The 16,223-nt window shown below is 41.4% G+C and overlaps 1 protein-coding gene across 1 annotated transcript in view; it reads right to left on the reverse strand.

Annotated features, from left to right (window-relative positions):
• Positions 1 to 16,223, reverse strand: part of LOC138527594 (16 kDa beta-galactoside-binding lectin-like) — a 156,171-nt gene that overhangs the window by 122,609 nt on the left and 17,339 nt on the right. Inside the window, exon 3 of the mRNA XM_069638887.1 lies at positions 13,225 to 13,243. Within this exon, the coding sequence (XP_069494988.1) occupies positions 13,225 to 13,243 (19 nt within the window). The remainder of the gene's footprint in view (positions 1 to 13,224; positions 13,244 to 16,223) is intronic.

Below are 16,223 nucleotides of genomic sequence, written 5' to 3' on the forward strand. Positions count from 1 at the left end.
GACCATTTTTTACTGTATCTAGGTCAAAAATCCATTTTTGTTCGCATTTGCGCAGAGCCAAATCACGGTCTCCGCCTCTGTTTGAAATTTGAACTGTTTGAATGATAAACCAAAAGATTTCACATGGTTTATGTTTTAGTTGGAGATAGTGGGCTACAAGAGGTTTATTAGGTGTCTGATTTCTGATGTTGGTCCGATGTTCTCCTATGCGTATTTTGATGTGTCTTTTTGTTTTCCCGATATACAGGAGTTGGCATGGGCATTGGATCGCATATACTACCCATTGCGAATTGCAGTTTGTGAACGATCTAAGTTGCCAGTCTCTTTCTTTCAATTTTATGTTTTTCATGTTTTTCGTGAGTGGGCAAACCGAACACATGCCACATTTAAAATGTCCTGTTACCGGTGGAAGGTCCCAAAGGGTGTTCTGTAAGTCTGTTTTTTTTGATTGAGGATATGTGTGGACCAAACTGTCTTTTAGGTTCTTCTGTCTTTTAAACGCAAATCTAGGAGGTGCAGGATTGAAGTCCTCCGTTTTTATGATGTGCCAGTTCTTTAGGACTAGTTTGCGTAGCTTGTGGCTAATCGGGGTGAAAGTTGTGATGCATGTCATTTTTTCCACAGTTGTTTTTCTGGGCGGGTTTAAACATGTATCTCGATTTTTATTTTTCGCACTTTTATAGGCCACATTTATATACTTTTTCGGATATCCTCTTTGTTCCAGACGTTTTTTCAGTTGTTTGCCATGTATCCTATAGTCTTCTAGATTCGTGCAATTACGGCGTACTCTTAGGAATTGGCCTATCGGAAGGTTGGTCTTGAGGCTTGCTGGATGGTAGCTCTTGAATTCGAGAAGTGTATTCTTATCCGTTTTTTTCCGATATAAGTTTGTGGTGAGGGAGGCATTTGGCTCTGTTCTGATTTCTAGATCCAAAAAAGGGATGCTCTTTGTGTTGTGGCACATAGTGAATTTGATGTTCACATTGCATTGGTTTAACCATTTTTGGAATTCTAGCAGGAGTGAATTGGAGCCTCTCCATACTAGAAAACAGTCATCGATGTATCTGTACCATGCGATGATGTTGGTTTTAAACGGATTATCGATGTGATAGATAGACTTGGTCTCTACAGAGTCCATATATAGGTTTGCAATATCAGGGGCAAATGTTGCACCCATACTGGTTCCATGTCTTTGGTTATAGAAAGAATCTCCACAGATGAAGTAGTTCTCCATAAGGGCCAGTCTTGCGCATTCCAGGATGAAGGGGGTTGGAACTGTCTTGTTGTTCATAATTCGTTGGTTCAAGTATTGTTCCAGTATTTTTAAACATTCGAGCTGCGGGATGCTGGTGTATAGAGCGACTACATCTAGTGTTGCTAGAATGTCTCCTTGTTCCGTGGTTATATTTTCTACGATCTTTATCATACTCGTCGTGTCCTTAACATATGATTTCATGCGTGATACGAAAGGTCTGAGGAACCAATCGACGTAAATTGACAGAGGTTCGAGGATCGAGTCTATTGCCGACACTATTGGTCTCCCTGGGGGTGTTGTGCTGTTTTTATGTACCTTAGGGAGTAGGTAGAATGCTGGGATAGTAGGATTGGTTTTGATTAGAAAACATTTTTCATCATGATCTATCCACCCTTCGGCTTCTGCATGTTGCATTAGACTCGATATCTCCTCTTTCAGGCGTGATGTCGGATCGCCTTGTAGGCGTTTATAGAATTTCTCGTCTTGTAGATGTAGTCTGATTTCCTCGTTGTATGCGTTTTTGTTCCATAGGACTATTCCCCCTCCTTTATCTGCAGGTTTTATTACGAATAGTTCATTTGTTTGTAGGTCTTTCAATGCCTGTCTTTCCATTGGGCATAGATTGTCTTTGGAGAAATTGTTGGTGCATAGTAGTTTTTTAGTTCCTTCAATTATTTTATTTTCAAAAGCCGCGATCGCCGGGCTTATCATATTGTTCGTAGGGAAGAAGGTCGACGGAGGTTTTAGGCCCGTTGTGCTCTTTTCTTTTTCTTTGTTCCCTATTTTGGGGTTTCGGAAAAAATATTTTAGCCTGATTGTTCGGAAGAATTTTTGTAATTCGATCTCTGTTTGGAAGTTTTCTGCCTTTTTAACCGGTACAAAACTGAGGCCACGGCTTAATACCTTGATCTCACCTTCTGTAAGAACGTGAGTGGAGAGATTGAAGATAGGGATTACCAATTCTGCACAGGTCCGTTCCAGTTCCGTGTTTGCATCCGCTGTGTGGCTTGGGATCGGTTGCGGCCTCCTTGTGCCCTCCCTTGAAAAAACCGTTGTCTCTGGTTTTTGCCTCCCCTCGGTGCGTTGGTATTGGTGCTGTTATCGGAGTCACTGCTTGTAGTACTATTGGTGGTGTTAGAGAAAGTAACGTATTGTTTTCTTTGGTGTCCATTTCTTCCTCTCGGTGGTCCTGTTTTGTTGATGTTGTCATAGTATGTTTCGACGAGATATGGATAGGTCTTTGTTTCTTTGTACATTTCAATGTCCTTTTTTAGTTTCCAAATTTTCTTATCAATGGTCAGTTTTTTGAATTTAGCCATTTCTTCCTCTATTTTTTCCAGTTTTTGTTTTATTACATTGTCAATGCAAAGTTCAAAGGGAAATTCAGCGGTGTCGGAAACAAATGTTCAAGAGACTGGCTCATTTTAATTATTGACATCGCCCAGGAAGAAGCGAAAGAACAACAAGCTGAAATCAACATCCTAGAAGAGAAAATTAAATCAGATCAAGTCATTACAGAAATAAAACAAAAACTGGAAAAAATAGAGGAAGAAATGGCTAAATTCAAAAAACTGACCATTGATAAGAAAATTTGGAAACTAAAAAAGGACATTGAAATGTACAAAGAAACAAAGACCTATCCATATCTCGTCGAAACATACTATGACAACATCAACAAAACAGGACCACCGAGAGGAAGAAATGGACACCAAAGAAAACAATACGTTACTTTCTCTAACACCACCAATAGTACTACAAGCAGTGACTCCGATAACAGCACCAATACCAACGCACCGAGGGGAGGCAAAAACCAGAGACAACGGTTTTTTCAAGGGAGGGCACAAGGAGGCCGCAACCGATCCCAAGCCACACAGCGGATGCAAACACGGAACTGGAACGGACCTGTGCAGAATTGGTAATCCCTATCTTCAATCTCTCCACTCACGTTCTTACAGAAGGTGAGATCAAGGTATTAAGCCGTGGCCTCAGTTTTGTACCGGTTAAAAAGGCAGAAAACTTCCAAACAGAGATCGAATTACAAAAATTCTTCCGAACAATCAGGCTAAAATATTTTTTCCGAAACCCCAAAATAGGGAACAAAGAAAAAGAAAAGAGCACAACGGGCCTAAAACCTCCGTCGACCTTCTTCCCTACGAACAATATGATAAGCCCGGCGATCGCGGCTTTTGAAAATAAAATAATTGAAGGAACTAAAAAACTACTATGCACCAACAATTTCTCCAAAGACAATCTATGCCCAATGGAAAGACAGGCATTGAAAGACCTACAAACAAATGAACTATTCGTAATAAAACCTGCAGATAAAGGAGGGGGAATAGTCCTATGGAACAAAAACGCATACAACGAGGAAATCAGACTACATCTACAAGACGAGAAATTCTATAAACGCCTACAAGGCGATCCGACATCACGCCTGAAAGAGGAGATATCGAGTCTAATGCAACATGCAGAAGCCGAAGGGTGGATAGATCATGATGAAAAATGTTTTCTAATCAAAACCAATCCTACTATCCCAGCATTCTACCTACTCCCTAAGGTACATAAAAACAGCACAACACCCCCAGGGAGACCAATAGTGTCGGCAATAGACTCGATCCTCGAACCTCTGTCAATTTACGTCGATTGGTTCCTCAGACCTTTCGTATCACGCATGAAATCATATGTTAAGGACACGACGAGTATGATAAAGATCGTAGAAAATATAACCACGGAACAAGGAGACATTCTAGCAACACTAGATGTAGTCGCTCTATACACCAGCATCCCGCAGCTCGAATGTTTAAAAATACTGGAACAATACTTGAACCAACGAATTATGAACAACAAGACAGTTCCAACCCCCTTCATCCTGGAATGCGCAAGACTGGCCCTTATGGAGAACTACTTCATCTGTGGAGATTCTTTCTATAACCAAAGACATGGAACCAGTATGGGTGCAACATTTGCCCCTGATATTGCAAACCTATATATGGACTCTGTAGAGACCAAGTCTATCTATCACATCGATAATCCGTTTAAAACCAACATCATCGCATGGTACAGATACATCGATGACTGTTTTCTAGTATGGAGAGGCTCCAATTCACTCCTGCTAGAATTCCAAAAATGGTTAAACCAATGCAATGTGAACATCAAATTCACTATGTGCCACAACACAAAGAGCATCCCTTTTTTGGATCTAGAAATCAGAACAGAGCCAAATGCCTCCCTCACCACAAACTTATATCGGAAAAAAACGGATAAGAATACACTTCTCGAATTCAAGAGCTACCATCCAGCAAGCCTCAAGACCAACCTTCCGATAGGCCAATTCCTAAGAGTACGCCGTAATTGCACGAATCTAGAAGACTATAGGATACATGGCAAACAACTGAAAAAACGTCTGGAACAAAGAGGATATCCGAAAAAGTATATAAATGTGGCCTATAAAAGTGCGAAAAATAAAAATCGAGATACATGTTTAAACCCGCCCAGAAAAACAACTGTGGAAAAAATGACATGCATCACAACTTTCACCCCGATTAGCCACAAGCTACGCAAACTAGTCCTAAAGAACTGGCACATCATAAAAACGGAGGACTTCAATCCTGCACCTCCTAGATTTGCGTTTAAAAGACAGAAGAACCTAAAAGACAGTTTGGTCCACACATATCCTCAATCAAAAAAAACAGACTTACAGAACACCCTTTGGGACCTTCCACCGGTAACAGGACATTTTAAATGTGGCATGTGTTCGGTTTGCCCACTCACGAAAAACATGAAAAACATAAAATTGAAAGAAAGAGACTGGCAACTTAGATCGTTCACAAACTGCAATTCGCAATGGGTAGTATATGCGATCCAATGCCCATGCCAACTCCTGTATATCGGGAAAACAAAAAGACACATCAAAATACGCATAGGAGAACATCGGACCAACATCAGAAATCAGACACCTAATAAACCTCTTGTAGCCCACTATCTCCAACTAAAACATAAACCATGTGAAATCTTTTGGTTTATCATTCAAACAGTTCAAATTTCAAACAGAGGCGGAGACCGTGATTTGGCTCTGCGCAAATGCGAACAAAAATGGATTTTTGACCTAGATACAGTAAAAAATGGTCTTAACTCATCAGTAGAGTGGGGAATTTTCTTCTGAAGAGAATATCTCGAGCCTATATGACCCTGGAGCCCAGACTTCGTTTCTACCATAACAAATACACGGGCTATACTGTATGTAAACAATGAAAACACTGCCAAGGCGTGTCTATGTACCACCATATTTATTTTAATGAACAAAACATAATTACGTTATGTGAAAACCTACAAAAAAGAAAGGATCAACCATTTAGTTTACACACTTCAAGATGGCCGCATGCGCCGCCAAGAAATGAACGGGTTTTTCGAAAGACGTACTTGGCAGTCACATGATATGCAACTACGGAAGCAATACGGAAGTAATATATTTCATCTCTTGAAACACCAAACTCAAACAAGTTGGTACCTCTACGTCGAAACTGAGAGGAGCTGCACTACGATACGTAAAGATCGTTTCATCGAATCAAATAGAAGGTAAACAAAACCTAAACGCTAATGTTTCATAAAACAACTACGAAACCACGCTAGCGAAAGGAAAAAAAGTATATTACGGCTCATGTGGAGATTTGGCCTCCTAAACGCAGGTTTTATTCCATCTGCCCCCACAGGTTCTGTCAAACTGGAAAAGAAGGTACCCCTGGGAACCCACATGCAGGGGACATGCATCTCTGCAAAAACAACTAGCGCCAAATTAAATTATACCCTCTGACGATACTCTCAGGTCAGTAAAAAATGAAGACAACTTCTATGTTTGAAATACCAACACGCATAAACGCAACAAACGGTTTGTTTTAAATTTTCAATTGTGTCCGTAGGCTCGAAAGTCTGAATTACTTCGACGTAAGGACCAACCATTAAGCCCAAATAAGATATAGGCAACCAACTGTATGATGACATCCAGGGCATGACAGCGATTTCGACGCTTGCCTAGAACAAAAATAATAATCTTAAGTCCGACCGCAAAAGCATACAAAGGTCAGTAAGAAGTGGGAATGTGGAGAAGATTGTATCCATGTCGCATAAATTTCTATCAGAAGAGTTTTTAATGCAAAGTTGAGTCCTAGACACACCACTAACACAAATTCCATATTTTCCACCCTTTACAGCACTGAAAAACAACGTGAACACCTGGGGTTTTTTTCTGAACTTTTTGTCATTCCGAAAAACAACATTCTGTCCTGAAGAGGGCCACAACTAAAATAGCAGAACACCAGGGATGGTGTTGATGCATATTATGTGCCGAAACATATGTAGACATCCTAACACTGAAACAACTGTGTTTTCTTGCAGCGTTTAAAATTGCATGCTGTACATTGAATGTCTTAGTTTCCCCATTTTTCGAAAGTCAACAAATTAAAATTGACAAAGTGCATCATTAGAATTGTCACTCTACTAACCTAGACACCACAAGCAGAATATGTATGTGTTAGTTTGGACTTTTTAGTTGTATGTATTGTTTTCTAAGTCTGGAGGTGCCTGGTGGACAGCACCAACCACCTACAAAAGTGTATAAATTATACTATTAAAATATGTTTTTTACTGTGACTACCCTCTGAATAATGAAATATTTTTATGCGACTCTCAGATAGACAAGAAATATATCTATCCAAAAATCCCTCTGTCCCTGCCCTACTGCGAGGCGGACAAAAAGAGGGGTAATTGAGCTTGTGTCCCTTTGTTCCCTCTGTAAGAACCAAGTCCCGTTTTCAGCTCAATCCCCCTTTACCAAAAAATTGGGACTTACCCTCCTTTATACACTAAATCCAGAGAGCCCACTAAATAAATCCCAATAACCAAAGGGAAAAGATGTGGTATTCTTTTGGGAAGCATCCCGAGACCAGCCTGGCTTTTTGCTCACTAACTGCATGCCAGCTGCAACCCTGCCATCCAGCTGTCCTGATTGTCCGGTGACCAGACAGGCCCAGCTGTTCTGCTAGGAGAGTCCGACACTACCTGGAGACCCGAACCCTGGAGTCCAGAAACCATTTGACTGTGCCTAATCCCAAATATAAGAGCGGACTGTGAGTATCCCCACCCCATAACACATAGTCTACCCCATCTTGACTTTTGTGTTTGTTACACTCTCTAAGCAACCCTATCTATAACTTCATAACTTGTATAGACTGTTCTAATTCTCTGTGCACCCTGTTCTTGTTTCATAGCATTAACGCAATTCTTTCATTCACCTCATCTTGTAATTTATTAGTAATATTTGGAGTAATTCAAATTAATTCCCATATAGATCCGATCCCGACGGGAAAAGGTTGATGTCGCAAATCAATCTTTGAATGTACCGTGGCTTTCTTTAACAGTATAGTCTAAATAATTTAGTTGAAGTATAATTTGCCTTTCATTTTTAAAACCGATTCTCTTTTACCTGCTCTATTTTCCTAAAAACAAACCTTGTTCTACCTTCCAAATCTCTCTCAATTCACCAGCTATATGCCTCCTTTCACTTCTGTATTGTCACTGTGCAGTGCATCTATCAACCTGCCCGAAAAACGCATTCCGATTCAGTGTTTTTCACCCGTTTTTTAAAAAAAACGTTTGGCATTTAAAACTGTAAACTAGAAAAAATGCAACTTTTCCATGTGTGAATTTGGCTGCACTGGGTTTTCAAATTGAGTCTGTTTTTTGTGAACTGTATGCTTTTGTGATACCTTCCCTTATGGTTGATAGGGAGATAACATCCCTAATACTTTGATAAAATATATGTATATCCTTAATTAAAACACACATATAATTAATTATCTATCAAAATCCAAGTATAATTTTAGGCCTTTTTGCCTCTTATTTTGTGAGGGAAGTTCGGATTTTGATTTTGTTTGCTGCCTCTTATCCATTACTACCTGCTACTTTCTATCCACACATAATCCAATTATTTGTGGGTTGAGGGAACATTGCAAGGGGAAATCTTAACTGGGGTGCTATGTATCCTAATTCAAAAAGTGCTCCAATTCATTTGTGCTTTGGATATGTTATACTAGAAGGTTAACTACGTGCATTACCTCCATTTCCATTGTCATTATCACCCCATTGGTGATTGCTGCCCAATATTAAAATGTGTGATTTTTGTGAATTATAAAAATAAATATTGTATTTTCACCAATCGGCCTGGTTCATGGTCCATTGTGACCCGGGGTATTTTGTAAAGGGGTCGGGTAGCGGCTCAATTTGAATTTGTTGAAATTTGAAAAAAGCATTCCTATTGAGTGCCACATACCAGGCTAAGACCAAGTGTCTCGGTCCAGTGTGTGACGCCCGATTGGAATCCTTTACAAGGTGTAACCCTGGGGGAGATTGCCGTTACGTGACATGGAGTTTGGACGATCATGCAAGATTCTATGGACACGTTAGAGGGGTAACCAAGAGCTGGCTCCAAAAGCTGAAGGTGAATAAGGCTAGAGTTGTGGTTGACAGGCCGACCAGAGGGGGACTGAAGAGAGGGTCCCAGGAATGGCCCATACGACCCCTATGCAAATGTCAGCTCAAAGGATGAGGAATGAAAGGTGTAACTCACTTTTTGGTCTGTCACCGACTACCCCACTACCACACAGATATAAGATGCGCTACTCACTCAGCCAACCATTTAAACCATATCCAGTTGATGGTTTCGAGGAGACAGAAGTCTCATCAATAGACCAGGTCGAATGACAATAAGCCCAGATATCCATGACATCATTAGTTACATCATGGCATAGCCACGTTAGTCATGAACCAAATATGCAACCATGCATCAAGTTACACAAACGTGCACTAGTTTATTTCTTATAGACATTAAAAACATGCTTATGACTCCTGTAGGTAGAGGACGGATACATTTACATAATGCTGAGAACCTATTATTTCTTCTCCAGAGCGGAGACAGCCAAATGCTGAATACACGTGGACCAAGCTTGCACATGCTTTATTGCAACTTACTATAAGAAGCCATAGAGACACATAGGGAGCATATAGGATGACTGAAGTAAATCAGGAAGGAAATACAGGCATCAGATGCATGGAAGGGAAGACATGATCCCTGCAGCACGAGGCGCAGAGCTGGTGCTCAAAGCCAAGGACAAGGGCGGGTTCCTGTTTCCTGAGGCAACAAGCCACGTGCAAGAATTCAGACTAAAAATCCATATAATCACAGACTGAAAGGCTTAGTTTTGCAGTCCTCTCACACGTGACCCAGCAGAGCAGGACAATGCTTGTGCACTTGTGGTGGGAATGTTGCTGTTCCCAGCAAGACAGGGGGTGCAATGATGCAAGTGTTGCTCACCTTAACTGCAATCTGCAGGCACTCTCTCAGGCTAGGTGATCAGAGAAGTGGCAACAATATGGAACACACAGTCCTCCATGTTCCTTCCCATCACCTTGAAAAGGTACACTGAGCTTTGTGACCAGACAGGATCCAAGGCCTGGGAGGACCTGCATTAGCCAATCCAGATGCTCCCTTCATGAGATGATATAAAATGCTGCACAGGCCAATGATCTTTGTGCGACCCTGCAACAGTGTAGCTCGTAACATTTTCTGGGTGGCCCTAGGTGGAGTCATCTGACAAGGTATGCTAATAAGTGTACTTACCCTTATAGAATACATTTATATATGTAAGCCAAAAGGACCAATAGCAGTATCTCTTGGGAGAGGAACTGATTCTGTGTTGTCACACCTGTACAAAACCGTGTGACACATGCTCAGAAGCTGAAAATGCTGTAGAATTGCTTTTCCTGTGTAACCCCTGTCTGTTCTTGGATAATAAAGACAGTAGATTTTGCCCCATGGCTGAGTCTTCTGTTCTTGTGGTGGGGAGTCTTTGATGGGCACATGTGTCTCTGCTATTTACCAGAATAACTACTGTGAGTTCCCCACACTCCAGTCCTTAACAATTCCCTGGAAGTTCAACTTGGAAAAAAAAGACAAAAGTAAATGTTCATCAAAATAATTCCTATTGTATGGAAAATGATCTGCTTACAGGGAGAAGTATTAAAAAAGGGAAATGTGTTTATGAATAATTTCCCATTGGCCAAAAATGAATTCCAGCTTGAAAAGTGGCTAAATTGATGCAGGAACAAGTGCCTTGCTATTTTTTCATGAATTTGAAGGCCCCATCTTTGTTTCTAGGTGTGTCCCTGATTTCTTTGCTCGTCATTGTCCTCCTCTAGACGCACCCATTTTGCATACGCAAAGCTTGTGTTCGTTAAGGTACACTGCCCTCCTGCCAATTACGTCACATATCTTTGTGTGCACAAATTGCATGCACTGATCACAAAAGGCACGCATGTAGTTCTATGTACCAGACAGCAAATGCTATTTCTGCATTTTTCCAGCTGTAAAAATAAGCTAGAATAAGTACCACTAAAGTGTCTGCAAGCTTCTCGGTTGCACTGAGCTTCTTTGCTCTTCCCTGTACACACCTGATCCCTCCGCTACAATCATTGCATGGCATTCACTTCTACAACTTTGTCGGAACCTCCAGCCCCTACTCAGGATAAGCTGAAACATACACATGTGCATATATCAAGCTCCAGGCCACAGCTGTTTACATTCACGAAAGCACCGTGCCCCAAGCTCCTGCCAGCCTGCCTTTGGTGGAGACAGTGAGCGCTTCACATAGTCCTCTCTTGGGCAGTGCTGAATATATGTTATCCATTGAGGAGTCTAGAATGTGTGTTCTCCTCTGCAGAAGCCCTACGCCAGGCGCATGAACTGTAATGAAGCATGAGCAGGGGGAAGCAGGACTCCCCTTTTTAGGAAGATTACTACCAACATTCTATATCAGAGTTTTTTTAAATGTTCAGATGAACAAGTTAGATTTTGAAATCACATGATCATTTTGAGCACAAGGCCAGCTTTGTGTTTATCTCAGAAGGTGTTCCAGAGAATGCTTGCCCATCACTCCACTGGTAGCACTCACCCCTGTGATTTTTGACCATTTCTGTTGGTGGGTCGGTGGGGGGGCGGAGGGAGACAGTGTTTTTTAGATGTTCACCACTGTGGAGGGATCTTTGAAGCTTCTAACTAGTCAATTCACATACATTTTTACTGATTCGTTTTTTTTACTGAATAATGGTGGGGGAGTCCCCCAGACCTCCCCCAATTACCGTCCCACACTCATTTCTGTATACCAAACGATCATCTATATTTTAAAATACAGTTAAAAAAAGTGGTAAATAATGCAGCAAAATGTAATTCGACCAGCTCGATAGTCAAACAAAATGTGGAATACCCTGTGGGGATGTCTCCGAGAGTTAAATAGGGGCGAATGTAAGAAGTGCAGAGGATGTTTTCTTTTCATTTGGGCCCATTGATGAAATTCTCAAAGATGACCTGCACATTTCCGCAGGTGTTGGGGCGGGATGAACAGTAGCACAAAGATGTGCTGTCCAGCCACCTTGCATACATTAGTGTCGGGAGCCTTTCCTGTCACTATCAAAGGCGGTAAGAAAGAGAAGTGCAAGTCTTTTCGTTTCGAAGGATGGAAATGCAGGTGAAAGAGGAGCGGTTCAGACCACTGCTCTCACACTTCGAAGAAATTGCATGAAAGGTTCAGAAAGGAGCATCTCCTATATTGGGCCTGCCCATGTGCCTAGCCCAAACAGGTGCAGCCGATGCCTTTGGGTTTTGCTGCATTTGAAAGTGCATTCCATTGGTGAGCTTGAAATCTGCATTGACTTGCGCAGAAACGCTCTTCTATTTCCACAAAAGCGCAAACAGAATGAGCAATGGCATCTGAATGTGCACACCCGAGATGCACAGATTCGTTTGACCTTTGTGGATTGGGGCGCACATTTCCTTTGGTCAAATGAGAAAAAAAAAAATAATACAATGGTGCAAAGATATGAACAAATCCATGTTGGACAATTTGTGCTGCTTGAGTAATATATGCCTAAGAGAATACGTTTTATTTCATCGAATAGTAGCGATCATTTCTGTATCAAGACATAATTGGAGAAAAGGCATGGTGGCTAATTTGTTGTATTTATGCAAAGGAAAATTTGATCTGCAGGGTAAGCTCCAAATCGGGCAGGGTCTTCAAGTACATAATGTGTTGTACCACTGTAAATAAAAACATGTGAGCAAAATTATGTTGTGCTGCCCTTGCTCCACTTTTCAAATTTCTTTGATTCTGTCCATCCTTGCCTTGGTATTCGAACCCTTCGGATTTCTGTATCTTCCCTCTCTATAAGGGCCTTTAGAAGAACATGTGGACAACCACTGACCCTAGCGCCTCAGGCCCAGGTATTTTCCCAAGTACTTGAATCCCTCTCTGCGTGTTCTACCTCATTTCAAGTGCATTGAAGAGCCTTCTTTTGGTATAAACAAGTTGGGACAGAATTGAGCTCACTCCATTTCTTGTCTTGTAATAAGCATGCAGAGGAGATGGGCATGTGGCCCAGAGAACTAATGCATCCACTACAAGGGCCTGTTTTTGACCTCATGGTCACAGGTTTGAATCCCAGCAGGTCGACTCAGCCCTTCATCCTTCCGAGTGTCAATAAAATGAGTACCATTCAGTTGGATAACAATAAACATGTGTTATGAGTGTCAAGATGCCCCATCGGGATGAACATGTGCTTTACAAATGCGCCCGTTCTGTCATAGTGCAGCATGCTTTTTCTTGGTTTTATTCTTACCGAACAACCTTGACTTGGCATAGAAGCAAACCTCTTTGCAGCATTCTTCAATGCACAATCACTGAATGTGACATGGCAGGCCCACCCCATCTCCCACCAAATTGGCCTATACATCACATTGTAATTGCAAAAAAGAAGTTAATATTGATAAGAAACACAGAAATCCAAATATGCTCAGGGGTAAATTGGATTTTGTTTTTTCAAATCAGGGAACATACAGGGAAAAATATATATAAATGTAAACTTACAACTGGTGCTTTGGTGCACCTAAAACCAAAATAAAACAAAAAGGTTATGAGTGGCTGCTTTCAAATTAATGTTGTGAAATATTGTCCACAAAGAGCATTACTTTAAAATATTAATATTAAAATATTAAAAAGTAAATTACTAAAACGTATGATCACCAGACTACACACACATGCAGTGTACATGAAGCAATATGTACAGTAGCAGGCACAAAGTAGCTTCTTTCTCACCATAGATACCACCGGCAGCCGAGACAGTTTGGGGCAGCTTTGTAAATTTTCTAGTTGAAATGATTGTAGTCCTATTTCTGCTTCAGATGCTTACCTCTAGTCCTATTTCTGCTTCCATTGCTTAACTCTAGAACCATATCTTTTCGAAAGGCAGCTTTAACCTGCGGTTCACTTAACAGTATAAAAAGTGTATTTCCGGCAATTAATTGGGGTACTGAGGGGCATATTGGATACGTGGATCTCTTTGAACCGGGAACACTATTCATGCTGTAATCATTTAACTTTATAACATAAATGTCAATTGACTCTGTTTGTGTAGTATATCTTTGTACTGATTTACAACACCTAGTACAGTATGTGCTGACCTGGCCCAGAACGTTTTGCAGGTTTGGATCCTGTGAAAGTTTCTAAATCTGTCAATGCTCCTGAAAATACTAGGAGCCAATCACAGAGAAGAACTGTGGCACCTTGTCATTCATGACTTAAAATGGTACAAAGGGGAAAGTCCTATTATGTTAGGGTGAGATCCACCCTTTTCAGGGAAACTTCTCATGTGTTAGAAGCTTAATAACAAAATGATAACCTCTCAGCAAGACAACCTCTACACCAGAGGAAAAACCTATGCCATCATATGCTCGACATACCATTCTTTCTTCTATTCTTCTCGACCCGAGGAAACACTTATGCCATCATATGCCCGACACACCATTCTTTCTTCTATTCGTCTCGACCTTTCCGCAGCTTTTAACACTGTCGGCCATCTACTTCTTCTTTCTACTCCTCCCTTGGTTTTTCTGTGTTTGTTTTTAGGTGGGTTAACTCATATGTCTAATCTTTCTTACTCGGTGGGCCAAACCTCTCCTCCCAATATCCCTCTTTATGGGGTCCATCAAGGGTCTGTCATTGCTCGTCATTCTCCCTTTACATAATCCCACTCGCTACGCTTATCTCATATTTTCATCTCTTTTTTCATCTATAAATCATTTCATCTTTTTCGGACACTCTACTGAGTCTCATCCCGCAAGACAGGATGCTCACTGGCTCCCGGACAAAGAGCGTATACTCTTCAAGACCCTTGCCATAACCCACAAGTGCCTATCACTCACAGCCCCTCTGTAGCTCTCTGAAAAAAAGTATTCCGAGCCACTTCCTCCAGACCTAAGCGATCACACCACACCAATCAGCTCCACGTCCCTACCTTCAAAAGGGCCAAAGCAGGAGGGTCGAGCTTCCTGTATCTAGCGCATAAACATTGGAATGCCCACCTATACCCTTAAGGAATGAGACCTCCCACGCATCCATCCGCAAAACACTCATAACAAAGCTCTTCATCTAGCGCACCCCACCTCATCAAGCCTACACCTGTATTGATCCTAGGAAAGCACAAGTTATCTCCGGCTCCTCTGTCACCACAGAACCGTGGGGCTTTAAAGCTGCACACCATGTAAATGTCAATGTAACCGTATACCTTACTTGATCATGTACTTTCCTGTATCTTGTTCACTGTACCCAAGAACACATACAGTCCTGCCTGTGTTTTTCATGTAACTAAGTAAGCCTTACTGTAACAGCGCCACGATGCCCCAGGGCCGCCTTGCGCTTTATAAATGTAAAAAAAAACAAATAAAATTTTAAAAAATGTCAACACCTCTACCCCTGAAAATCTGAGGTTATTTTCTTTCCTGCTACTTTGATTCTTCCCCCTTTTCCTCCTCCCTTTCTTTCTTTTCCCCCTCCTGCCTCTCTTTTTCCCCCTTTCAGCTTGCAGCCTAGGTGTCATCTTTGCCCCTCTTTCTTTTTCCAGCTGTATTTCTTCCACTGCTCGCTCTTGCCGCTGTGCTCTTTTTAATGTTTGCAGCACCCATCCTTGTCTTTCTTTTCATGCCTCTACGATGCTTCTTTCCTGCCTGGTCTTCTCTCACATCGACTATTGCTTTGCCCTTATTCTTGTTCTTCCTGCCTCTCGTCTTACCCTTCTTCTCTCTGTAAATAATTAATCCATTCATGTTCTCTTTTCTCTCCCTCCTCATTACTCTATTTCATCCTCTTTTCTTTCTATATCCCGCCTTCCTTTTGAATCTTATCTTCTTTACCATTTCCTTTCTATTGTTTATTATTGTGTCCATGGCCTTCCTCCCCTCTACCTTTCTTCACTAATCTCTCACTGCTCATCCTCCTGCGTGCTGTGCTCTCAGAGCCAACTCGTTTCTGTCCCCAAGCCGCCCTGCGCATCGTTCGTTTCCACTCCTTCGCCTTGCTTGCCCCCAACTCTCCACCTCTATCCGTTCAAAGTCTTCTCTGTGTATCTTTCAAACCAATCTAAAAACACATCTTTTACTTGCTCTCGCAAATAACTGATTATACTTTTTGACTGTTCATATGTTTGGAATGCATTACTCATTTTGATTGTACTGTTTTTTAAAATATAGGTTCTTCTGTTCAACGCTTTGGCGAAAGCGCTATACAAATAAATAAAACGTATAAAATAAAATAACATTAACTATTATCTGGAGTGGTTGCACGCTTTTTTGTCAATATTATGCTGAGTTTCTCTGTGCTGCTGTCAGCCTCTTCATGATTGTGCTGGAGAATCTGGCAGAGAGTACCCAACCGCATCCTCCTCCATGGCCAAAGCTTAGTTTAGGAGATTCCCAAGATTGCCCCCCTGGATTGCTTATACACACAGAAATCCCACTGGAGCAGGGGTTTCTACTGGAGCTGGGGTTTCTGTGACTTTTTCTGCGTCAGGCAAATAATCTGAATTGATCAGT

This window comes from Ambystoma mexicanum, chromosome 14 (assembly GCF_040938575.1).
Source record: "Ambystoma mexicanum isolate Mex_15411 chromosome 14, UKY_AmexF1_1, whole genome shotgun sequence".
Lineage (NCBI taxonomy): Eukaryota > Metazoa > Chordata > Amphibia > Caudata > Ambystomatidae > Ambystoma > Ambystoma mexicanum.